This window comes from Gorilla gorilla, chromosome 13, assembly GCF_029281585.2.
Source record: "Gorilla gorilla gorilla isolate KB3781 chromosome 13, NHGRI_mGorGor1-v2.1_pri, whole genome shotgun sequence".
In the NCBI taxonomy this organism is placed as follows: domain Eukaryota; kingdom Metazoa; phylum Chordata; class Mammalia; order Primates; family Hominidae; genus Gorilla; species Gorilla gorilla.
Window position 1 is genome coordinate 94210216 of NC_073237.2, and position 27335 is coordinate 94237550.

Here is a 27335-nt window from a genome sequence, read left to right on the forward strand (position 1 = left end):
TATCTCAACTCCTCCCCTAATCCCAGAAGAGCCTAAACTCCCAAGTCTGTTGACAACCCTACTGCACCCCTAGCACAGGCTCTGTTCCATCACCTGCCAACATCCCAGCCTGGCCTTTCTCCTAGGTCTGCCCACCTCTGCATCAGTACAGCCACCTTATCCAGAGGGGCACAGCCAATCTTGGACTCCAAGCCTCTCCTTTACTGTTGACTCAAGTGACTGAGCTCAGACTTCCCATTCTGACAGCGGCAAAGTCCAGTGGTAGGAAGAGCAATTCCTACCACTCATAGCCTAGCTCACTACATGCAAGTAGACAGTGAACCAGTGGGTGGAGCTGATGAGTGAGTGATCTGCAGGCAGAGACTCCAGATTGGATGAACCACACAGTTTTGGCAAGCATTGGGTCAAGGAGCTCTGTGGTGGCTCAGCCCTGCCAGCAACATCATCCACATGGGCATCTGTCTTCTGCCTGGAGGCACAGCGCCTTATCCATAAACCTGTCTCTGGAAGAACAGAAAACGTCAGTGCACCCTCAGGGACAAAGCTGCCCAGGCTTAGCCAGTTTGCCTGTTCCAAATTGGCTCAGCTCCACAGCCAATGTATGACCTGGGTGGTTTTTGGTATTGTGATCCATATGTTATGCTCTAGGAAAAAGTAAAAATGCCTCTAACCATATTTAGTAAATGGAACAGAGGGAGGATATATAGTTATCTATTTAAATATATATTTCTTTCTTATTTATTTATTTATTTATTTATTGAGATGGAGTCTCGCTCTGTTGCCCAGGCTGGAGTGCAGTGCGCGATCTCAGCTCACTGCAAACTCCGCTTCCCAGGTTCAAGCAATTCTCCTGCCTCAGCAACCCGAGTAGCTGGGATTATAGGCATGTGCCACCATGCTTGGCTATTTTTTGTATTTTTAGTAGAGATAGGGTTTCACCATGTTGGCCGGGCTGGTCTCAAACTCCTGATCTCAAGTGATCCACCTGCCTCAGCCTCCCAAAGTGCTGGGATTACAGGCTGAGCCACTGTGCCCGTCCTAACTTATTTATTAAGACGCACTAACATATCCAATCCATTCCAGTTTGAGTTCTAGACATTTTACTTTCCTCATGTTCCACATATAAAAATAATGCATGCTTGTGATTAGACAGAAAATTCATAAGGTACTGAAGAAAATAAAGCAAAAAGTCCCCTTCTGCAGTGAGTCCCCAGAGAACCCACCCCAAGGTAACCACTGTTAGCATATTTTTGTTTATGCTTCTAGAAATTTTCCACAGATGTGCAAACATGGGTTGTATAACCTCATTTTACATATATGAATGGGATATTATAATACATACTTGCCATTTATATCCTATTCATACATTTTCTCACATGGCTAAATAAATCCTTTAAAAATAAAAACAGTCTCTGACTTAGAAGCATGTGATATCCCAAAAATGTAACCTTTCTGTATGTAATAACCTTTCTGGAACTCAATATAACCTTTCTGTAAATAACCCTTCTGAAACTCACAACCAGTTTCAGAGAAATAATGTTCTAAATCAAGGAGTGGGATCAGGGGTTTTTCTGTAAAGGGCCAGACTGTGAGTATGTTCAGCTTTACCCACCAATCTCTGTCATGTCTTCTTCTCTGGGTTTTTTGTTTTGTTTTGTTTACAATCCTTTAAAAATGTAAAGACCAATCTTAGATCTCAGGTAGTGCCAAAACAGGCTGTGGGCCAGATTTGGCCTCTGGAATTTCATTTGCTGACCCCTCTTCTAAGTGGTGGTTAGGCCCACAGCTTAGCTACCAGAAGCACAATTAATCCATAATATTACTGAGATACCAAATAAGATAATATATTTTAAATTGCATTGTAAAGTCTATACTAATATGAAGAATTATGTAGTTTTTCAGTGTTTAGCACGTGGATAACTTTTTAAAACAAAAGTTAACATGGAATTTAAAAATGTTTTTTATATCTTGAATTGGATGAAGAGTTAGATATATTATAGCAAAGAATCTCAGAATTTTCAAGCTATCTACGAGGCAGAAGATAACATTGTATTACCGCTAATCCTACTTTAAAAATTTTTTTTAAATTTTTTTTAGATGTGGGGTCTTGCTCTGTTGCCCAGACTGGAGGACAGTGGCATGATCATAGCTTTGAACTCCTTGCAGCCTTGAACTCCCGGGCTCAAGCAATCCTTCTGCCTCAGCCTCCTGAGTAACTGGGACTATAGGCACACACCAGCACGCTTGGCTTCCTACACTTTTTGTCAACACAACATAAACACACATTAACACAAATGTGATTCTTGTGGTGTAAGCTCATATGCCAAGTGCCCCCCTCCACTGAAAAACAGAGAGTATATCACTGAGTTTTTGCACTGCGGGCATTGAAAAGGCTCTTCCTCCATTTGCTGTTCACAGCCACGTGCACTGGCCTAAACCTTGAACCTTCTGTGAATTGCATCTGCTGGAACCTACAAAGGCAGAGAAGGGGCAGAAAGGATAATAGGGTAAATGCTGGAGAGTCATTTTATGACTTACCTAGATCAGGAAACTCAATTTTTTGTTTTTGTCTGAGATAGGGTCTTTGTCGCCCAGGCTGAAGTGCTGTGCCATGATCTCGGCTCACTGTAGCCTTGACTTCCTGGGCTCAGGTGATCCTCCTACCTCAGCCCCCCACCCCACCGAGTAGCTGGGACCACAGGCATGAGCCACTACACCCCGTTTTTTAATTTTGTGTTCATATATATATACATTTGTATATATACTTGTATACCAAAAAAATTTTTGTTTTAGAGACGGGCTTTTCACGTTACCCAGACTGTTCCCAAACTCCTGGCCTCAAACGATCTGCCACCCTCAGCAGCCCAAAGTGCTAGGATTACAAGCATGAGCTGCCGTGCCCCACCAGGAAACTTATTTTTTACAACATAAACTTCCCTCTTACATATTTAATTGAGCTTTAAAACTTATGACTTGCCCCTTCTCCATCATGGAGGTAGGGCTTGCTTCAATAACCTCACACCATGATTATAATTTTATTTTCATATATATATATATATATATACTTTATTTTATTTTATTTTTTTAGATGGAGTCTCACTCTGTCAGCCAGGCTGGAGTGCAGTGGTGCCATCTCGGCTCACTGCAAGCTCCACCTCCCAGCTTCACGCCATTCTCCTGCCTCAGCCTCCCAAGTAGCTGGGACTACAAGCACCTGTCACCACGCCCAGCTAATTTTTTTATTTTTAGTAGAGACGGGGTTTCACCATGTTAGCCAGGATGGTCTCCATCTCCTGACCTCGTGATCCGCCCGCCTCGGCCTCCCAAAGTGCTGGGATTACAGGCATGAGCCACCGCACCCGGCCTATTTTCTTATAAATGAAATGCAGAGATTTTCCTGCAATACCAGGGCTAGGATTAGGAAAGAAAGTAGAAGAGAAAGGGTACTAAAAAAAACCCATGAGGAAGAGACTGAGCTGGTGACTGCCTGCCTGGGCAGTGAAGGTGGTTCATGGTACTGCACGTGTAACCCCAGAAAAGAAACCCAGATGAGAGGGGGAAGATGTTTTGTGGGGTAACTGAATCCTTTAGGGAGGAGCACTTTGTGATACTTCCCTCAGCAAAACATCATATTGCTTGGTAAAAATAGTCATTTTAATTTTTATGTACGTATTTATTTATTTATTTATTTTGAGACAGAATCTGGCTCTGTCACCCCGGCTGGAGTGCAGTGGCACAATCTCAGCTCACTGCAACCTCCATCTCCCAAGGTCAAATGATCCTCCCACCTCAGCCTCTTGAGCCCAGCCTAAAAAAATATTTCTATACTTAAAAAGACAGGCCAGGCATGGTGGCTCACGCCTGTAATCCCAGCACTTTAGGAGGCTGAGGCAGGCAGACCACTTGAGGCCAGGAGTTCGGTACCGGCCTGGGCAACATGGCAAAACCCTGTCTCTACCAAAAATATAAAACTACAAAAACTAGCTGGGCATGGTGGCGTGCGCCTGTAGCCCCACTACTCAAGAGGCTGAGGTGAAAAGATAGTTTGAGCCCAGGGGCAGAAGTTGTAGTGAGCTATGACTGAGTCACTGCACGCCAGCCTGGGTAACAGAGAGAGACTCTGTCTCCAAAAAAAAGAAAGAAAGAAAAAATAATTAGCTGGGCATGGTGGCAAACAGTTACTCAGGAGGCTGAGGCATGAGGATCACTTGAGCCTGGGAGGTCAAGGCTGCAGTGAGCCGTGATTGCACCACTACACTCCAGCCTGGGCAATAGAGCAAGACTGCCTCAAAAAACAAAACAAAACAACAAAAACAGAAGCCATTCATACAATGAATTTTAGGGACCCCCTAGATCCCCTGAAGTCTGCTTATCTAGCCAGATAAGCCAGAACAGAGTGGTAGAAAAAGGCTATCAATGAAGAGAAACACAATAAAAATATTACCTAGGTTTATAGGTCATTGAAGAGTTCAGAAGACACTTTCCCAAGCATTATCCTGGCAACAACTCTGTAAGGTCACAGAGCTAGAGGCAGGGTGCAGCGACTTGCCTGAGGTCACGAGCTAGCCCATGGCAGGGCAGAAAGTGCTTGAAGTTTCTGAGGCCAAGCCCAGTGCTCTTCGCATTTCCCATCTTGCTTCCCAGGAGGTTCCATGCAGATCCTGTGGGAATGGGCGTTTCTGCCCTTATTCCCCTGTGCATTCTTCATGAGTGGTTGGATTTCCACGGACTTCATTCTGCCAAAGACTCATGTGCTGAATCATATGGAACTGCTGACCTTCCAATAAACCAGCATGATTTGCTAAGGCGTTGAGCCAGGCTGAGAAGGAAGAGGACTCAGGCCAGACTGGTGGGTTGGAATCCTAGCTGTGCAGCTGAGCAGCTTGAGCACGTTACTCAACCTCCACCCAATGTACGAAAAGCACATAGTCCAGTTCCAAGGTCATGATAAAAGTTCAGTAAGTGATGCAGGCTTTCATTTTTATTGAGTCTTCTCCTGCTTTCTCTGGGACTGTAGCATTTTAAAAACCCTACCAACAAGAGGTTGATTCACGTCAACTTCATTTTCTTCTCTCCAAGAAAAAAAGTCACAAACACAGAAACAAAGTCAATGCCTTGTCCGTGTGTGCTCATGGGCTTAATGAGTCACCTGGTTGTGCACAGATCCACATGCTGGAATAATCAATCCCACCCCTGAAGCCAAGCTTACAATTTAAGAAAAAATTAATAAATGCCACTCATCTTTCTAATCTCTTCTCACATGTGACTGACAAGCATCAGTCAGCATTGCTTGTACAAGTTACTGTTCTTTAAAGCTGGGGCAGGTGGGCCAAATGCCAAAATTACCTAAACAGCTTGAACTCCTGGCGTTTTCCTCCAAGCCAGTGAAGGGGGAATAAAATCTGCTATCAAGGGCTCCCCCTACAGGCACCAAAAAGCAAAGGCTAAATATTAAGGTGGGTGCCATTTACGCCTAGTAGAGAATTGTTTCCTTTCTTCTCTTGAAAAAGTTTCTAAGGCAGTCCTGAAACCACAACTTTGCTTGTTGACACAATCCCTTTTCCAAAACTCTGGCCAAAGAGTCTTAAAAATCTAAAGGACCAAGAATCAAGCAACCTCTTCCTCTTGATGTACTCACCTCCCACCTATAAAGGACGTCCCAAATGTGATTTTGATACAAATAGGACACAAAACGACCCTAGAGCTGTAACACTATTTTTGATAGTCATAATTATGGCATTTTTGAGTTTTCTTGTAGCTCATTTCCATCTCATTTTTAGGATTAGTGTATATTTGTGTGTGTGTGTACATGCGTGTGTGTACGTGCACGCACCAAAACAACTTCAATTCCAGACATAAAATCAATGACAGTTTTAAAGCCACTTGATAGAAGGTTTGAGGGAACTTTTATCATTTATTTATTTTGTGCTACAAATCAGGTATATTTAATTCTCTGGGTTTGTGGAATGAGCTTGGATGGTTGCCTGCTCTCAAAGGCTAAAAAAAAAAAAAAAAAGCTTGGATGGATAAATAAAAAGTTTCCAAGACATAAAGAAACAGACAGACAGACAGCTTGTTTCAAATTTGTGCTTCTATTTCTCTCTGAGGGATGGAAGTTCACCAACCAGAGATGCACATTTCCTCACAAAGGACACTTGAAGTTGTGCCCACAGAGGCAAATGCTCATATGGAGACTCAAGAAAGCCTGGGGTTCAGAAGAGGCTTGAGATCATGTTACGAGAAACAGCTGAAGAAAACGGGGGTGCTCAGCCTAGGGAAGACCAAGGGGTGGTAGGACAGGCTAACTTGGGAGGGCAACCAGCCTGTGTGGCCTCTCTAGTGGGCAGAGCTGTCGGAGGACAGAGTGGATCTCACGTTCAGGAAGAATGTTTTAATAATGAGCACTGCCCATAAAGAATAAGCTGCACAGGTCAGGGGTGTATAACCTCATTTAGGCAGGGCCCGGAAAGGCCAGATAGTGGGAACATTGAAGAGACTCAGGAACTGGCAGAAAACTGAGCCAGATTATATTTAACATCCTTTTTATTATTTTTGTGGGTTTTTTTTGAGACAGGGTCTCACTCTGTCGCCCAGGCTGGAGTGCAGTGGCACGATCTCGGCTCACTGCAACCTCTGCCTCGCAGGTTCAAGCGATTCTCCTGCCTTAGCCTCCCAAGTAGCTGGGATTACAGGCATGAGCCATTACCACCCAGCTAATTTTTGTATTTTAAGTAGAGGTAGGGTTTCACCATGTTGGCCAGGCTGATCACGAACTCCTGACGTCAAATGATCCACCTGCCTCGGCCTCCCAGAGTGCTGGGATTACAGGCATGAGCCACTGCGCCCAGCCTAAAATCCTTCTTAGCTCTAAAATCCTGAGACTGTATAATAAAACCCCAAACAATTTAATAGTCCTCTTGTTATAAGGCCGGTTGGTTACCATCCTCCAGAGTCATTGTTAACATATTAAACAAAACATTTTGTGCTTCAAGCCCTGATGAAGCTTCAAAATAACTTTTCAAAAGAAAAAACAACAAAATCAAACTAAAGTGTAGGCTATACCAGTGTCAACTTCCTACCTTTAACGTTTACTATAGTTATGTAAGATGGAACCAACCACTGGAAGAAGTTAAATGAAAAGCTGGGTGAAGGGTACACGGGACCTCTACTATTTCTGCAATTTCCTGTGAACCTCTGATTATTTCAAAATAAAAAGCTTTAAAAAATCAAATTAGCCCAGGCACAGTGGCTTATGCCTGTAATCCCAGCACTTTGGGAGGCTGAGGAGGGAGGGTTGCTTGGTGCCAGGAGTTCAAGACCAGCCTGGGCAATGAGGCAAGACCCTTGTCTCTACAAAAAATTTTAAAAATAGTGGGGCATGGTGGCATGAGCCTGTAGACCCAGCTACTCAGGAAGGTGAGGTGGGAGGATCCCTTGAGCCTGGGAGGTTAAGGCTGCAGTGAGCTATGATCAGGCTACTGCACTCCAGCCTGGGCAAAAGCATGAGACTCAGCTCTGAAAAAAAAATCAAAAACCAAAAATCAAATTAAAGATACCTCCCCAAGAAGTTCTAAGTAACATCAAAGGCAATTACAAATCAGTTTGGTTTAGGAGTACAGTGTCATCAGCCACAAATGACTCTGCACAAGTATCCACAGGCAGCAGGACTCATTTCAAAACTATTCAAGACTATTCCAATCAGCTCATTTTGATCAGCTATTAAGATTTACAATCATGATTAGGAAAGCATGTATCATGTTGACAGGTGTCTAATTTGGTTATGTTGATCATAAATCCTCAGTTATCTGGGAGCACATCATTAAAATCACCTATAGGCAATACATTCTTACAACTGTTTCCTATGTGGTACTACAGAGGATCCATGTATAATTACTGTATTTCTAAAACTGTAATACAATAATTTATTTATGTCTTACTTCTTCCATTAACCATGACTTGCAACAAGAACTACATCTTGTCATCTTATTTTATCACCAAAACCTAACCCATAGGTTCTCAATAAATAGTTGCAGAGTGAGTATATTAAAAAACAGTAATTATAGGCCAGCCACGGTGGCTCACACCTGTAATTCCAGCACTTTGGGAGGCCGAGGTGGGTGGATCACGAGGTCAGGAATTCGAGACCAGCCTGACCAACATGGTCTCTACTAAAAATACAAAAATTAGCCAGGCATGGTGGCGCACGCCTGTAATCCCAGCTACTCAGGAGGCTGAGGCAGGAGAATTGCTTGAACCTGGGAGGCAGAGATTGCAGTGAGCCGAGATCAAGCCACTGCACTCCAGCCTGGGCGAAAGAGCAAGACTCCATCTCAAAACAAAAACAAAAACAAAAAAACAGTAACAATTTTCTTGAACTTCTGGGGGTGATTTCCTTTTCTGATACAAAGACATCCAAAGAAATCTCAGAGAGTCTCTATTTTAGAATCAGTATTAAATATATATACATATATATATGTGTGTGTGACTATGTCACAAAGTCTCTGAAACACAGAAGTTTAATCTCAAAAACTATCTCTACTTGTTTTTTATTTGTTAGTTTCCTGATATAGGTTTGATTTGGAATCAAACAGAAAGGTCAGGCTTTTCCAGACAGACAGGAAAACCAATATGAATTACTGAATAGATCCCCTCAACTAGAAAGTCTCTGCTGGAATGAACTTTGTCTAATTTTATCAAGTGCACCAAGAACAGCTTCTTTCAGAAATTATCGAGACAGCATCACCTTTTGATTCTTTAATATCAACAGATCAAAAAGCATTTGGTGATTTCTCTGTATTTTATATCTCTTTGTTAAGTTTATTAATGTATACGTTTTTCAAATAAACATTTTGAACAGCCCAAATCAATCAAAGCCATGAGATCACAAAGTGTTGCTTCTCGACACAACATTAGCTTGTTCAGAAAATCCAAAAGCCACATCCAAAGATCAATGATGCTACCTTAAAGACATGAGGGAGGCTCCTTAAGACCCTAGAGACACCAAGGACCCCACAGGGCCAGTCATATGAATAGGCTCAGAAGCCGGCTTGATCCTCAGCACCTCTGCAAAGCCATCACCAAACCAGCAAGTGACATGCGCTATGTCTACAGTAAAGTAGAAAAGGCGGTCCTGGCAAAGCTTCCGGCGGTACACAGACCGAGGATCCGCTGACAGCACAGCCTCAATGGCACGCTTTGCTTCCTCTGCTGACTGAAAATATTTAAATGACGCCTGACCAACATCTGCAATGAAAAAAACACAACTTAATGAGCACTATCATGCAGGCTGAATTTAATTACAACAAACTTCAATATGGAATTTGGTTGGTTCCTTAAAGATCACTTGACATGGACAGGGTTTGGAAAACTATTTGATCATTACGGAGACTGTCACCGTCAAGAGGTGTTTATTATCATTAGGTTTAACTTGTACACCCCCAAATTTTTGTTTTACTGGACAGAAAAATCATGGTAGTATTTTTCCTTAGTCTCCTAAGACAGGTGAGCTTTCATTTTCTGTCAGTCAAAATGTCACTTTTCTGATATCCAAAATGTCACTTTTCTATACTCAATGTAGACTTTAATTCCTTGTCATTTTCTTCTCAGAACAGAGACAAGGAAATGCATGACAGTCCCAGCATCCTCAGAAAGCCACAAGAAAGAGAACTAAACCCACACACACCCAGAACACCAGCTACAGGCAAGAGAGGCTGCACCAGAAAGCTAGTATCACAGACCCGCAGTTACCAGTAACATCCCTTTGCTTTGGGACTCTCTCACATCCATGTCCCTAAGAAACAGCAAAACTTCCTATGTTTGTAGGATTTTTAATGTATTTTATTTTTTAATATGGTATGTATAAAACATAAATTTAGAAAGTAACTGTGACCTAGTTTTTCATAACTACAACATCACATACATCCAAATGCCCCTTCCAGGAAGGTATAGACCTTAAAAACACTGTCCCTGCTCAAAATATCATCTGTGGTGGCAGTGGATCTTTATCCCTCTTGGAGTGGATTTGATTTCTACAAGCAGCCAAAAATCACTGTGGGCCATATCTAATAAGCAGGTTGGGTAAATAAAGCCATGAAGTACAATTTTTAGTCAAAAATCAATTATATGGGCTGGGCACGGTGGCTCACACCTGTAATCCCAGCACTTTGGGAGGCCAAGGCAGGAGGATCACAAGGTCAGAAATTTGAGACCAGCCTGACCAACATGGTGAAACGCCATCTCTACTAAAAATACAAAAAAAAAAAAAAATTAGCCAGGTATGGTGGTGCACGCCTGTAATTCTAGCTACTCAGGAGGCAGGAGGATCACTTGAACCCGGGAGGTGGAGGTTGCAGTGAACCAAGATTGCACCACTGCACTCCAGCCTGGGTGACAGAAAGAGACTGTATCTCAAAAAAAAAAAAAAAAATCAATTATATGGCAATAAGGTTCCTTTACTGCATGGCTCATAGAAAATGGCTCTGAAGGCCACTCAAAAATGAGGAGAGCTCATCACACTCCCCTGTGACGGCGTTTCTGGGAGAGGCTCCAGGCCTCTGCCTGGCCGTTTATCTGGCATGGGTGCCTTCCCCCAATTCCCTGCCTACTCATCCTGTCATCCTGCCAGGCTCAGCTCAAGCACTGTTTCCTTCCACACTCCCTCCCAGACACAAGTCAGGATTCTCCTCTCAGAGTGCCCACAGCACTCTGCCCAGACCTTTACTCCAGCACCAAACTTCCTCCCATTTCAACACCTTTAACCTCTTCTAGACTCAGAACTTCCTGAAGTCACTTCTTATTTCTGCAACAGCTCTGAATTTTGCTGTTTGCTATCAATCAGTTCCTGTTTTGTAGTTACACTGCGTAATTTCTCATTTTAATCATTTTTTTTAACCAGTAAGGCATATTTCAAACATCTGACACATACTGCACTGCAGTTTAAAAAACAAAACTTTCCAGGCTGGGTGTGGTGGCTCACGCCTGTAATCCCAGCTACTCAGGAGGCTGAGGGAGGAGAATCGCTTGAACCCGGGAGGAGGCGGTTGCGGTGAGCCGAGATCGCGTCACTACACTCCAGCCTGGGTGACAGAGCGAGACTCCGTCTCAAAAAAAAAAAAAAAAAAAAGAAAAGAAAGAAAAACAAAACTTTCCATAGTAGGTTGCATTCAACAATAACCACAGGACAAGTGCTAAGCATAAAGTGTCTAGAAGGCAGGACTGTTTTGTTCCACCATAAAATCCTTTCACAACTGACCAGCCTCCTCCCATCAACTGTATACAGTGATGTAATGATTTCTATCAACAAAACTTTTAAAAATAAAAAGATCAATTTTAAAATCAAAAGCTTTGTTTAAAAGTAAAGCCTTAGGAGCCAAAGAGAAGCACAACCCTCAAGTGGCATCACCACTCATGACCACGAGACTGCCGCGTCCAGAAGTGCAGGGGGTGCCCTGCATACGGCACTTGGCTGAAGTTTGCATGTTGGGGCTAAAACCAGTTCCTGGGCCCTGGCAGGTGGCTGCCTCCACCCAGAGGAACGGGTGGCTTTTCCTTTGCAAAAGGCAACAGTGTGGGCTGGCTGTGGCTGACAGGAAGAAATGGGGAAATCTCAGAGTCAGTTGGCATGTGTCTCCAGTCCCAACTTTTAGACTTCTTTTTCCCATCAGAAAAACCTCCTTCAGGTTGGATTATCAAAGCCAAATACCCCCCTAGCCTCTTCATTCTCTCCCTGTTAGTAAAGCAGGGGAAAATCTAGTATCTTTGGTTGTGTAAGCCTTTATTTTCTGGATATAGAATGAAAGTCTTCATTGTCTCAATAAGGAACTCCAGCTTGCCTTTGCATGTCAATGAGGTGTGACATCCCAGAAATCACACAGGCAGTGATCTGACCCCAGAGATGGTCCCCTGCTCTCTGGGGATACGGACATCAAGTTCCTCTGCCTTTTACTTCTCCCAAGATCAAAACTCAAGTCCTTACAATGGCCTATAAAACCCTTAGGTGACCTCGTCCCTTTTCTAGTGCCTCTTTGACCTCATACCCTTCCGCTCAGCCCTCCTCAGTCCACTCTGGCCACATGACCTCAAACGTGCCATGCACCCTCCACTTTGCGGCTGTGCACTGGCTGTCCCTCAGGCCAGCATGTCCTTTCTCTGGACAGGCTGGCTCACGTCTTCACCTCTTTGACCTTTGCTCATATGTGTCTTTCTCAGTGAGGCCCACTGGGGCCACCTATTTAAAATTGCAACAGGCTAGGTGCAGTGGCTCACACCTGTAATCCCTGCACTTTGGGAGGCTGAGACAGAGGATCCCCTGACCCCCAAGAGTTCAAGACAAGTCTGGGCAACAAAATGAGACCCCGTCTCTTTAAAAATTCAAAATAGGTTGGGCACGGTGGCTCACACCTGTAATCTGGGCACTTTGGGAGGCCAAGGCGGGGGAATCGCAAGGTCAGGAGATCAAGACCATCCTGCCTAACACGGTGAAACTCAGTCTCTACTAAAAATACAAAAAATTAGCTGGGTGTGGTGGCTGGCGCCTGTAGTCCCAGCTACTCGGGAGGCTGAGGCAGGTGAATGGCTTGAACCCGGGAGGCGGAGCTTGCAGTGAGCCGAGATCGAGCCATTGCACTCCAGCCTGGGTGACAGAGCAAGACTCTGTCTCAAAAAAAAAAAAAAAAAAAATCAAAATATTAGCCAGGTGTTGTGGTGCACACCTGTAGTCCCAGCTACACAGAAGGCTGAGGTGGGAGGACTGCTTGAGCCCGGAAGGTTGAGGCTGCAGTAAGCCATGTTCTTGCCACTGCACTCCAGTCTGGGTGACAGAGTGAGACCCTGTCTCAAAAATAAAATAAAATAGTAACAACACTCCAAGCCTGCTGTATTCTCTCTTAAATTTTTCAGTAACTCTTATCACCTTCTAATATTATATAATGTTGAATATGTTTGGTCTAATAACTTGATTGCTTATTATACTTTCAATTTGTCTCTCTCCTCCCCATTAGAATGCAAGCTCCATGACAGCAGGGGTTTTTTATATCTGTTTTGTTCACTGATGTATTCCAAGAACCTAGACCAATGTCTGGTACCTAGCAGAAGCTCAGTAAACAACTGTAGAATGAATAAATGAACTTCCCTCTTTATATGATTATGCTGGCTCCTTACTGAGTTGTAACACAAAGAACGGCTTTTTGCAATCTGACATCTCCTTGGCAACCAGCTTCTTCTTTTTGATGGAGTCTCACTCTGTCACCCAGGCTGGAGTACAGTGGCAACATCTCGGCTCACTGTAACCTCTGCCTCCTAGGTTCAAGCAATTCTCCTGCCTCAGCCTCCCGAGTAGCTGAAATTACAGGCACCTGCCACAACTGGCTTTTTGTATTTTTAATAGAGATACGGTTTCATCATGTTGGCCAGGCTGGTCTTGAACTCCGGACCTCAAGTGATCCACCCACCTCAGCCTCCCAAAGTGCTGGGATTACAGGAGTGAGCCACCGTGCCCAGCCTGAAATTAGTTACTTCTTACTGGTATCGCTGTATCCACATCTTAACAGCCCCTTCCTTCATCCTAGGCTACTGCTTGGGATGTGCTGTGGGCTGGGGAAACCAGATAACATTTGTTAAGAACCATGTGTTAAAGTAAGCAGGCTCCATGTAAGAGCCCTGTGGCCTCTCTTCTGCAGCAAAGTGTATGCCTCTAGCAGTGGGACTTTGGTGGGGCAAGTTCTGTGCTAAGAGACTCTTCCCCTCTGACTCTGGGCTCCTAGAGTCCTCTGTGCCAGAGGCTGAGCTATCGGCTACCTGACAGAATACAATGCAACATTTCTCAAGTCAGACAGTAAAACAAATAAGAAAACTTTATGTACATAAGTATAGAACAAGCACAATTTAGCTTCTGAATGATATTTGAAGACTCTAAGAACTACTGTAGCAAGTAGACAAGGGGCTGTAAGTCATAGGCCACCTTGTGAGGCAGCAGCCACTCTCTGCCAATGCTTTACTGACAGCCTGGAACTAACTGTGCTGACCACACAGTTGTCCAACAAAAGTCATCACATGACGGTACTGCAAAAATATTATTTTATACCTGTTTCCTAAAAACCAGTCATACTGACAAACACTCCACATACCTGCCTTCACAAATACCAAACTTGGCTAAATCTCAAAGTAAAAGTTCATCTCTCATTCAGAATGAAGAAACTGAAGATACCTTGTGAACTGAGCTGCCCAAGGTCCATCTCGGCATGAGGAGTAAACCGCACTTCTAAAGTGGCCACAGGAGCCTCTGTCACCCAGGCAGGAACCACGCTGCGGGGAGCTCTATCAGCCCTTCCAGCAGGGCAGTGAGGGGCCATGGGCTGTGTCTCTGCCCTGCTTCCTTGCAAGACTGCTGCTCCTTCCACTCTTTCTAGCTTCTTGTCTGTACCTTTCTCTGAAAAGCTCTTCTCTGGGCAATATGGGCCAATTTGTTCTTCTGCCACGCTGGAACTCTGATCACATCCTGATTCCAAACCAAAATCCGCTGCTATCTCCCTGTGCATAGGAAATGCTTGCTCAATTTTGGCTGTGTCACTGTGTGTCAGGTAGTTTTCTTCTGAAGTTCTGTCTTCAGGACATTTAGGTTTCTTCTTAGTGCTATGGTGGGGTTGTGGCTCATCACACCCTGAGAGCTGTCGCTGGTCACAGCTGTCAGTCTTGCTGTCAGACTGGGACACAGTGTTTGGTGTATGTCGGTTATTCTGTAAATTAAAGTCTGCTAAAGGCTCCATCACATTTTGCGGTGAGTCATACTCAGCTATATAGGGCTTGATGTCTAGTACGGGTGTGCCATGTATCATGTCAATTCCAGAAAGGTATATAGCTCCACCTATGACATAAAAACGTGAAAAATGAAGAACAGTGCAAACACTTGGAGAATACAGTCACACCCCAGAATCCTCTAACACTGTCTGCTTACGCCTCACTGCACTTACTCATAATTCTCTCACATAGACCTAGTACCAACACACACCCTTCTTGCTACCTGGTAGCCCATCCTCTTCTCTACCTATCAAACTCCTACTCGCTCTTTGAGGCCCTCAAAAGCACACCTTTTACAAAGCCTTTCTGGCTCCTCCAGACAAAAGCATTCTTTCCCACAGTCCCCATAGAGAAGCCTGTGCACAAACCTCTGCTAGAGCCCTTTCCCCACGGTAGGGTAGTGACCTGCTTAGAGTCTTCATCCCTAGACGCAGGCAGGCCCCTTAACACAGGCTGGGACCAACTCATCTTTGTATCACTGGTGCTTCTGTTCCAGGGATATAGTAGTCCTCAGTATATCTCTGTGGGACCAATGAAGGTTCTTACTGCGGCAAACACATCCAAAAGTGGCCCTGTGACCCGCACCTCCTGAAGTTCATGCCCTTATATAATCCTTCCCCTTGAGTGTGACTGGCTTCTAACCAACAGAATATGGCAAAAGAGGTATGATGTCCCTCCAGTGACTATGCTTTTCGTTAGCACTGCTGCTGGCTGGAAGACTCACTCGAGAGACTCTCCTTGAAGGCTTGCTGAAGTAGGCAGGCATGCTAGGAAGCCCACATAGCAAGGAACTGCAAACAGCCTTTAGACACTGAGGGCAGCCTCCAGCCAACAACCAGCAAGAATCTGGGGCCCCCAGTCCTACTACGATGGCAAGGAAATCAATGTGGCCAACAGTCTGAGTGAGCTTAAGCAGATTCTTCCATGGTCAAGCCTCCAGATAAGAACTCATATCAGCTGACAACTTAATTGCAGTCTAGTGAGACCTAAGCAGATGACCTAGTTAAGCTGTGCCCATCCTTCTGACCCACAGATACATAATGTTTCAAACACATAATACATGTGTGTTGTTTAAACTGATGATTCTGTGGTAATTTGTTACACAACAATAGAAATCTAATACATCCATCAAGACTCAAAAGATTAAGCAGCACGTAAGTAAGTCAGCATTACCAAATACTAAAGACAAGTCTCCAGCTGTCCCACTGGACAGATGCTGTCCAGTTACTGCTACAAATAGTCATCTACTAACCTTACTCTTGGAAAATAGGCCAAATGAGAACAGAAAAACTGCATGCAGTCACATTTGATTCCGTCTCCATTTAAGAAAAACGTAACTAATACAGGACCCTGATTTCCGAAACATGTTATTATGAATGAGCTGGAACTCTGGAAAGATGATTCTGGACTTGCTAGATGATGAATTAAGCCTAACAATATCTGTAGGAAAAAGAAAGGCACTGTAGCATAAGTAAGACTTCAAAGGATTTAGAGTCAGATGACCACCTGGCTGGATGCTATTAGACAGATTATCTAATCTGAAAGAGCCCCTAGTTTCCTCACCTATGAGATGAGGATTGCTACTCTGTCAAACCCACAAAGCCACTGTGAGATAAGGTACGCAAACACTGTTTACTAACTGTAAAGCACTGCACAAACACTAGTTGCCATAAAGCTTATATAGTAACGTCTACAGTGCTACTGTGTTTGCCTTTTAACCTATCTGACTTGACCTCCCCAATTGAAACATTAAGTTCTTTAGGGCATGGATTTCTATTTTCATCTGATTTGTTTATCACTATAGCTCTAGCACCTACGACAATGTCTGGCACATATTCAGTGCTAGAAAATATGTCCCTGAATAACCATAAAATCGTCTAGTACTTGCTATCCAAGTTAGCCATTACAAATTGACAAAATTCAAGGTGGATCAGCTACTGAATTTTTCTGGGAAAACTACCTAAGGCCCAGTTGAGTACAATCCAGTGGGAGACTTCAAGTTCTGGGAAAGAACAAGCAAAATAACTGCTCTCATCTATTTAGTGTCCAATAGCCTGAAAAAGTAGTTTTAGAACTTCTCTCTTACAAGATTCTCAAAATATTCTGTGGAATCACAGAGGAAGCAGGTCCTTCTCCTTTGCCCACTTCACAACCAGCAGGCTGAAGCCTGGAATGGTCTCTTGACTCCTAGTTTACCTGCCATTTCATCTGCTGCCTCTATAACAAATGCATCTGTTAGGTCAGAATGGAATGCTTTCCATAAATGCGTAACTAGGTTATATACGAACACACAGTTAAAACTAGTTAGTTTAAAACTTCTACAATCTGACCAATGTTTGTCCTTGTAGTGTGATTCATCCCAGACTCCTGCCACACAGCACAGTTGACATCAGCACTGCAGCCATGATGTCTGTCCATTTCCCCAAGGCTGCAAGGAAGGAATGATATACCACCAGTCTATGTGTTTTCCATATGTGCATGTACAATGAGTTATTGTGTGTTAAATTGGAAAGTGTCCATTTATTTTTAATCATTTTGTATTTACTGCATTCCAAGTCAGAGAAACTTTGGTTACTAATTTAATGATTATGAAATTTGTGTTATTTCTAAATAATTTAATAGTTTTGGATATATGCAATAATATAAACAAGCTCTGAGCATCCTATGAGTTCATTTCAACATTTTTCAATGCTAACATTCTTTTAATCATTGTATTTTCTTCAATGTCTGGTGGTTCTCAGGAGTTAACATCATTGGTACTCGTCTGAATAAACAGCCAGTGGTGAATGCTGTTTATTTTATAAGGCTTTTTTGGGTGAGGAAAAAGGTAAAAGTAGAAATGAAATGGGTTACCTTCTACCTTTTCCAGCTTGGCCAGGGTCAGTCCTATTGCATTGGGACGATGAGGGCTCCTTGTGGAAAAAACTCCAGTCTTTGCACCGTTCAGCCTAGGAGGCTGCACTTTTGCCTTACAGCTCAAATGACCATTTTTGTGAAAAACAAACAAAATCCTATAGAAAACAAAACAAAACAAACCACGGAATAAGAAAAGATCACAAGTTATTTTACCACAAGGATCTGATGGGGAAAAAAATGCAATCTCCCACAAATTAACAGAAATCATGTTTTAAATAGTATTAACTTGTAATGTGGTAGGAAGAAAATAACACCATCCCCTTTCCTTAAAGGAAGAGACAGAATCTCATCTCCACATCCTTTGCAGCTAACACAACAACTGGCACACAGTAGGAACTTAAGAGATGTTTATCAAGTGCCCAATAAACAATATTTACTAAGTGTCTGCTGTTGCCAGGTAGTACGCTAAAACATTTTTACACTCATTTCATACAATCGTCTTAACTATCTTAAGTAATATAATTTATCCCCCATTTTTGGGATGAGGAAATTGAAGTTCAGAAATGTTAAATACCTTTACCAGACCTTCCTTTTTTTTTCCATTTGGCATGACTAGACCTTCCTAAAAAAGATACAAAACCAAGAAGCCAAGAAGAAAAACTAACAGATTTGAATTCATGAAATCATTACATTTATGTACTACAAAATGTCAGCCTAAGAGAAAACGTTTGCTACATACATAATGGACCATAGGTTAATATCTGTGGCACACAAGTTGTTCCTACAAATTACTAAGGACAACCCAATATAGGACACTATGCAAAGAACATGAATAAGTAATTCACAAAAAAATGGCAAGTAGCTAAGAACCATATGAAAAGATGTTGAGCTTCACTAATAATTAGAAATTTCTAAATTTAGAAATTAAACTAAAAATCCAAAATACTCTTTTTCCCCATCAGGCAAAAACGTAAAAAACTGATAACATATTATGTTGGGAAGGGTGTAAGAAAAAGGTCATTTGCATATATTATTGAAGTATACATTGGTTAATTTTAGAGGATAATTTGGAAGTAGTTCCCCAAAATTCTAAATATGCTTACCTTCTAACCCAATATATCCACTTCTGATATCCTGTTCATAAAAATACATAAGTGGCCAAGAATGTGTCTAAGGGGGTTTGTCACAGTTATTATAACAACAACATAGCCCTCCATTAGCAAGAGTGTGTATATTACAAAATATACATCTATATTTTATAATAATAGACAGCTATTAAAGAAAAAAAGGTAAATCTACTGTCGTGAAAGTTCTCCTTGGTATATACTGTTATGTGAAGAAAACATACTTTTTTTAAAAAAGCAAATACCCACTCTGTATGTATATATTTGTTTCTATGTGTACTTGAAAAAGAAAAAATTAAAAGGTCTGGCAGGATCTACACCATGCTGTGAACAGTAATAAGCTCTGATGAGTGGTTGGGGTTAGGGAGAGAGGGGAGGAAAATAGGAGGGATAAGGAAAAATCTCTTTATATACTTCTGAACCCATTTTTTCCATCATCAATGTTTTTAACTTAAATAATTCAATCAGGATCATAATACAAACTAGGTCAGAACATACATTTTCTTTCTAATCTACTCTTGTCCCCAAATTGACATGAAAAATAAACTATTTCAGAATATACACTTAATTTTTAGGTCTCTACCAATAAAAATAGACCGATTCAGACTGCTGATGTTGGGGTGAGGAAGAATGAACACGGACAGCATTTGAAATGACAACAAACAATGCTAGTATAACCCAGGCCCTAATATAGGTAACACTTAAAGTATCCAGATTTCTACAGTGTCTTGTCTTTTAGGAGTATACTTAATTCTACATGAGTCTAGAGCAGGATCTGCAAACTTTTTCTGTAAAAGGTCAGAGAGTAATATTTTAGGACATGCAGGCCAACCAGTCACTATAGAGACTATTCAACTCTGCTGCTATAGCATGAAAGCAGCCACAAACAATACTTAAACAAATGGACATGACTTTGTTCCCATAAAAATAATTTACAAAAATGGGCCACAGTTTACTGACCCCTGGTCTAGAGGGCAGAATAATGACCCAGGGGCAGAGTCAAGGAGGTCTATAATTTCCACTCAACAGAAGGCATTCATCACCATTAGAACCAACTGCAAATGGAACATGCCACCTCAGTAGATCCCAAACTTCCCTGAGGATCTCTAAATGACACAGATAATCATATGCACAAATACAGTACAAAATTCCATACAACAGGCTGGTTCAAAGGTAGTGAGTTATCTCAATTGATTGTTCACAGTCAGTTACAGATTGAACTTTTTGTTCTACTTTTCCCCTCTTCTCACTACTGCACTTGTCTTAAAAAATTAAAAAAAAAAAAAATCCATGCAAAAGATGAGATCCAGCCTGGGCAACATGGTGAAACCCCTTCTCTACCAAAAATACAAAAAAGAATTAGCCAGGCATGGTGGCATACACCTGCGGTCCCAGCTACTCAGGAGGCTGAGGTGGAAGGATACCTTGAGCTCGGGAGGCAGAGGTTACAGTGCGCTGCTATTGCACCACTGCACTCCAACCTGGGTGACAGAGACCCCGACTCAAAAACAAAACAAAACAAAGATGAGGGTGGTCTGGATGGCAGACTCCAAGGTTGCCTTCAACTAGAGTACTTTATTCGGGGGCAAGTTCTGGCCCAAAATCCTACATCTAACTATAAAGCAACTTACCAAACATGAGAAAACTGTTCTAGGCCCATCAAGGAATGTTCAGGATTATTAAAGATCCTCTTTCTAATCCTCAGACAGGCTCGAGAATAGCTACAAATGGATGGCTGTCTTGGAGTACCATTCTTGGCCGAGAAACAAGATTCCAAGTAGCCGACTGGCTCAGTTAAAAGATTCCCTACAGGAGAAAATTAGGTAAAAAATTATTAGTCAAAAGGTCAAACCAAGTTGTAAGAAAACATGTTTTCACTAATGCATCGGTTTCATAGTTTTAAAATCTTAGTGTCATGCAACTATAAAAATGATTTTTATAGTATTCATGAATACGTATAAGTATTCTCATCATTACATACACACACATACACATACACATACATCATTACATACATAGTAATATCCCTTTAGATATACTAGAAAGAATAATGGTCCAAGAAAGAAAGAATGAAAGTAAGGGGGCATTTTCAGAATACCTACTATGACCATAATTAAAATTCTACGCTACCAATACTAAGTCATGTGACTCTGGCCAGGGCTATGAGCGTATTTCTTTCTTTCTTTTTTTTTTTTTTTGAGATGGAGTCTCGCTGTGTCACCCAGGCTGGAGTGCAGTGGCCCGATCTCAGCTCACTGCAACTTCTGCTTCCCGGGTTCAGGCATTTCTCCTGCCTCAGCCTCCCTAGTAGCTGGGATTACAGGCGCCCGCCACCACGCTCAACTTTTTTTTTTTTTTTTTTTTTTGTATTTTTAGTAGAGATGGGGTTTCACCATATTGGTCAGGCTGGTCTTGAACTCCTGACCCGCCCACCTCAACCTCCCAAAGTGCTGGGATTTTTAGTAGAGATGGGGTTTCACCATATTGGTCAGGCTGGTCTTGAACTCTTGATCCGCCCACCTCGACCTCCCAAAGTGCTGGGATTATAGGCGTGAGCCATAGTGCTTGGCCTATGAGGGTATTTCTAATAGAGGAGAGAGTGTACACAAAAGTAAATGAGAAATGTCATAGCATATGCAGGGAACAAGCTATTTTGATTGGCTGGAGTATGAAATAAGAGGCAGAGAATAATGAAAGATGAGGAAACACTGGGTATACATAAGTAAGGATATCTTCAATTGAAAGCAACAGAACATATGAGATAAACTAATTTAAGCAATAAAGAGAGTTTATAAGCTCATGGTGCTAAAATATCTAGAGGCAAGGTAAATTTCAAGTTAGGCTTGGTCCAGTAGCCTACTGCCCCTCTAGAATGTAAGCTCCATGTGGGCAGTTTTTCTGTCTTGTTTATTGCTGCATTCTCATTGTCTAGTACATTGCCAGCAACGGAGTAGGTACTCAAAAAATTCATGTTGCATGGAAGAAAAGATCATATATGTCTAAACTGATTAATGTGGAAACTGAAAAAGTAAAATAATAATATATATAATATAATCCCACTTATGGAAATTTGTTACATATTTACCTTCTTAAACACATACAGGTATGTTTGGAAAGCTATCTGGAAGGATATGCACCAAATGCTGTGTTTTGTTTTTTGTTCGTTTGTTGTTTTTTTTTTGAGACAGAGTCTTGCTCTGTTGCCCAGACTGGAGTGCAGTGGCACGATCTCGGCTCACTGCAATCTCCACCTCCCAGGCTCAAGCGACTCTCGTGCCTCAGTCTCCCAAGTAGCTGGGATTATAGGCACGCACCACCATGCCCATCTAATTTTTTTTTTTTTTTTTTTTTTTTTGTAGAGAAGGGGTTTTACCATGTTGGCCAGGCTGGTCTTAAACTCCTGACCTCCAGCAATCTGCCCATCTCGGCCTCTCAAAGTGCTAGTATTATAGGTGTGAGCCACCACACCTGGCCAATATTCACCAATTTTTTTAACAGTGGTTAATCCGGGTGGTGAGATTTTTTAATTACCTTTAAATTTAACTTCGTAATTTCTATAATATTTGAAGTGTTTTCAATAATCACAAATTAGGCCAGGCACGGTGACTCACGCCTGTAATCCCAACACTTTGGGAGGCTGAGGTGGGCAGATCACCTGAGGTCAGGAGTTCGAGACCAGCCTGGCCAACATGGTGAAACCCCATCTCTACTAAAAGTACAAAAATAATAATAATTAGCCAGGCATGGTGGTGCATGCCTGGAGTCCCAGCTACTCAGGAAACTGAGTCAGGAGAAGCACTTGACCCTGGGAGGCGGAGGTTGCAGTGAGCCAAGATCACGCCACTGCACTCCAACCTAGATGAGCGAGACTCCATCTCAAAAAAAAAAAAAAAAATCACAATTTTTTTAAGTAATAACATATTTCAAAAGAAAAAAAAATGGCCAGACACTATCAATATAAATTTAAAATCCAAGGTTTCCATGGCTACCACTTTGAATTTGATAACTTTTTTATTATTTTCACATTTCATGACAGCGTTATCAATTTCTGAGAGATGATATAAAGACACTTCAGACTTCTATTTCCTGCTTCCTTAAATCTACCCTACCAGCATAAGCAGTAAGACTATAGGTCCGGGGCTGTCCCTCACAGTATCTTTCATTACTCTTCACTTCTAGAAGCTACATTATTTGATACATATAAATATTATATGCAACATACATGTAAGTTATATGGCATAATATGATGAAACCCCGTGTATACACCACCCATCCCAAAAACTAGAGCGTTACTAACGACTTGTTCTTTTTAGGCTGTTTTTCTCTTACCTCACACCCTTCTTTTCCCTCTGAGATAAACAGAAGCCTGAATTTGGTCTTTATCATTCACTTCCTTTTAGAGTATGATTTTGTTACATGTACATGCATGCCTAAACAGTATTTCATTGATTTTTGTCTTTAAGATCTATAAAAACTGGCACCAAACTGTAACTTGTCTTCTCAGACTTGCTTTTTCTCTCTCAATATTATAAGGCTAAGATCCATCCATACTCTGTATGTTTTTGACAACTTTAATTTTTGTTCAAGTATGTTTACAGGCATTGTTTTTAGTTTTTTGTTTTTTCTTTTTAATCCTCATCCATGCTTCTATGGAACAGACACAGTAGACATCTTAAAAATGAAGAAACTGAGGCCAAACGACCTGGTATATCTTCTTTATGTCTGGAAGATAAATGGCCAAAAAAGACCCCTAGCCCAGCCACAAAATCCCTGTGTCTTCTTTTCATTTGTTCAAGAAACATTTTCTGGCTGATACTCTGGGCACACCGCCCATGGGTTAGCTCTGCTCCACAAAGAGAAGAAAAAAAAAAAGAAAGAAATAAAAGAAAAGAAAAGACAAAAGAAAAAGGAAAGAAAAGAAAGGAAAGGGAAAGGGAAAGAAAGGAAAGAAAAGAAAGAGAGAAACACTATTTTCCAAGTGTCTACAATTGCCAGACATTGTGTTAAGTTTGGAGAAAAGATACAAACCAAGAACTCTTACTACAGTGGAATTTAATGGTTGAGGAGACTATCACACCATGCTTCAATATCATGGGAAATGTCCTGTCAGCAGTAAAGTAATCAAAGACTTCTGCCCTTGACTCTTTGATTTGGGGCCTAGGAATTTATATTATAGCTGATTTATCACTTCACTAAATCAGTCTATGCCTGTTTTTCACAGATTACACATATGATAAATATAAGTGGCTGCCAATTAGATTTACTTCTATCCTGTTTGTGCATCTCCTTAAGAACATAAGCAAGACAACACTGGATTAGCAACGAACTGAAAGTATACTCAAAAGCTACTTTGTAAGAGTTCTTTTAACTCTGCTACTCTAAAATGTTTGGGACCACTCTCAAAATACCAAATATCCATATCCTAGTACGTCTGAACTCTTCTGGGACATATTTATACATTCTCTGTGCCCTCCTGGGGATAATGCTATGAAATATAAATGCTATTTGAAGCAGAGACCTGACACTGTTTGCCAAGGGGAATTCTGGTCTTCTTCTTGCCTATCTCAAAACAACAACAACAAAAACCCAAAAGAACAGTAAACACCTACCATTTTGGTAAGCACTGTGCTAAGGACTTGGGGTACAAATATGAACCAGTTCTCGTCCTCAAGGATTTCCAGTACATTGACAGAGAAAGACAAGTAAATCAACAATTCTAGCTAGGTGCCTTTGCAGGGATACAGATAAATAAGCACAGGTGTGCCAAAAACCAGCACAAGAACCTCATGGAAATGGGGAGAAGTGGTTCCTCAAAGGAGCATGAGAGAATTAGGACTGGTTTCAGAATGGAGAAAGGATAAAAACAACACAGGGCCACTACACTAGCTGTGTGACCATGGGAAAAACTAGCTTCTCTCTCTGAATCCGTTTTCTCATCTATAAAACAAGGGATACCACCTACTTTGGAAAGCTATAAGAGTACTAATAAAATAGGAAAGCATCCAGTAAAATAGAAGGTGCCCAGCAAGGAGTGCTTTTTAAAGTCCCTGCTCAGGCTTTTTCCTCATTTAAACATTACAACTGTATTAACTGTGTAATAAGTAAAAAGCCAGCAAGCAATCAATGTGGGTTTTTTTGTGTACAGGATTGTCTACACGTCTTGCTCTGAAAATAAGTTCAGGTCCTTTTCATTTCCGCCTGTACTATTAAATTACCCTTCTTAGGCTTTCTGTCCCCACTGCAAGTTCTTCCCCTTCTCAAAATACTCTAGACGAATCCTCAACACTCCTAGAGTTTCTTGTGTTATGCTAACTCTTTAACTTTAAACTTTTCATATTCTCCACTGTTAACAGACTTTGTATTTCTTAGCCTGGTACTCAAGGTTCTTCACAATCAGAATCCAAAGGTTCCCATCTCCCTGTTCCATCCAACACTTTAGACTTCTAGCTCCCCAAACCTATACTGTGTAGACTTCTGAGCCCTGGCTTCTGCGTTTTCCTTCCTGTCAAAATATGAGACCTGTAATCGGCAGTGTGCAACAATTTTTTTTAAATAAGCACATTTGGCCAGGTAATAGCACTTCCAAGAAATTTAACAAAGTTCAAACTTTAGAATGTACACAAACATTTCGGCTTCAAGAGCTTTCTTTTAGAACAATGCAAACTGGCAATAACTTAAATGCTCAGTAACAGGAAGCTGGTTAAATTAGAGCACATATCTAAAACAAAGCGTTAGGCTGGTTGCAGTGGCTCATGCCTGTAATCCCAAAACTTTGGGACGCTAAGGCAGGTGGATTGCTTAAGCCCAGGAGTTTGAGACCAGCCTGGGCAACACGGTGAGAGCTTGCCTCTACAAAAATTAATAATAACAAAACAAAGTGTTAATTTTTTTTTTTTTTTTTTGAGACGGAGTCTCGCTCTGTCGCCCAGGCTGGAGTGCAGTGGCGCGATCTCGGCTCACTGCAAGCCCGCCTCCCGGGTTCATGCCATTCTCCTGCCTCAGCCTCCCGAGTAGCTAGGACTACAGGAGCCCACCACCACGCCCGGCTAATTTTTTTGTATTTTTTAGTAGAGACGAGGTTTCACCGTGTTAGCCAGGATGGTCTCGATCTCCTGACCTCGTGATCCGCCCACCTCGGCCTCCCAAAGTGCTGGGATTACAGGCGTGAGCCACTGCGCCCGGCCCAAAGTGTTATAATTAACATTAATCGCCCTGTTAAGATTTTTTTTTAATTATTTTAACGTTACTATACAAGTTGTATAGTACCTCGCTTTCCAAGTGTGTATGCAAAGAAACAAGCATGGAAGGTAGACACCAAGATATTGACAATGGCTTTCTCTGGCAGGTTATTTTAATTTTCTTCCATTTGCTTTCCAGTTTCTAAAGCTAATATATTCCTCTAGGAAGACGTGTGAGTAAAGAGAAACAAATTCATGCCTTGTCTTTCTAGGCCCAATTTAAAACTATTTTCTCCCCCCGAAACTTTCCCCCTTCTCTCTCCTCATTCCTACAGCGCAGGATGCCTCTCTATGGCATTTATTAATTCCTAACCCGCCTAACACCACCTCCCATACGCTATGGCAAGGAAACCCCTAAGAGAAAACCCGCTACGCTGCACGTAGCTGCTCCAGCTACTGAGCCAAGACTACGCAGACAGTACAAATCTTACAACAAAGCGGAACAAGCCAGATGACGTCATCCCGCTCGCCAAAGCACATCACGTGGTCTCCGCAGCACGTGACCCGTGCCTTCGCCGTAGGTAAAAGAATGACGTACGTCAGTTCCAGATCGTGCGTTTCACACCCCTCTCGGCAACGAAGTCCGCTGCCTGGGCCTAAAGCTCTCCAGAGTGTGGCACCGCCGGTGTTGGAAGTTACCTGTCTCCAGAGCCGGCTTCACGCAGCCGCACGGGGTCGCTGTAGGCCGAGGCCCCGGCTCCTCCAAGCCGCGCATGGCTACTGGTTGCTGAGGTGCCCACCCGACGCATTCAACCTTCCGCTTCCGCTCTCCATGCCTGACGCATGCGCAGTGGCCTCGCCGGCGAGGTCCCGCGGACCCAGCAGAGTGCGCGCGCGCAAGGTGGCGTTGAGGGAAGCTTTGAGTTCTCCATGGGGCGTCGAACCCTATTACCCGGGTGTGTCCCCCTCCGGGACCCCAATCTCGTTTATCTTACACACAGCTGCTACAGTTGTCCGCCCTCCTAGGGTAGAATGCGACTCCGGGTTCCCGCGCTTTTTGAGAGGGAACACACCTCCATGAAGAACTCGCAACTATGTCTCTCTCGAAACATTATTAAGTAACCTATACGTCCAGTATGACCCTAATTTTTAAGGGATGTGTATATGTAATTAACACAGAGCGGAAGGACTGGACGTTAAGAAATGTTAAGAATTCTCTGGCACCTGTGATCCCAGCTACCCAGGAGATTGAGGCGGGAGGATCGCTTGAGCCCAGGAGTTTGAGGCTGCAGTGAACCGTGGTCGCGCCACTGCACTCCAGCCTGGGTGACAGAGCGAGACCTCGTATCAAAAAAAAAAAAAAAAAAAAAAAAATTATCCCTGG

The 27335-nt window shown here is 42.4% G+C and overlaps 1 protein-coding gene across 6 annotated transcripts; it reads right to left on the reverse strand.

The window, feature by feature from the left end:
• Window positions 1-1077: 1077 nt before the first annotated feature.
• On the reverse strand, window positions 1078-26807 carry TRMO (tRNA methyltransferase O). Of its 6 annotated transcripts, none has more exons than XM_063696607.1 (6): window positions 26651-26797; window positions 20405-20579; window positions 17647-17804; window positions 14204-14860; window positions 4445-9243; window positions 1078-2471 (listed from the first exon to the last, which is right to left on the reverse strand). In XM_063696607.1, exons 1-5 carry the CDS (start codon window positions 26724-26726, stop codon window positions 8984-8986), a joined length of 1326 nt encoding a protein of 441 aa, XP_063552677.1. In that variant the 5' UTR covers window positions 26727-26797; the 3' UTR covers window positions 1078-2471; window positions 4445-8983. The 6 variants fall into 6 exon arrangements, with proteins under 6 accessions (XP_063552677.1, XP_063552679.1, XP_055206003.2 ...); XM_063696609.1 differs by lacking the exon at window positions 26651-26797 and adding an exon at window positions 26550-26650; XM_055350028.2 differs by lacking the exon at window positions 26651-26797 and adding an exon at window positions 26443-26644.
• Window positions 26808-27335: the final 528 nt, after the last annotated feature.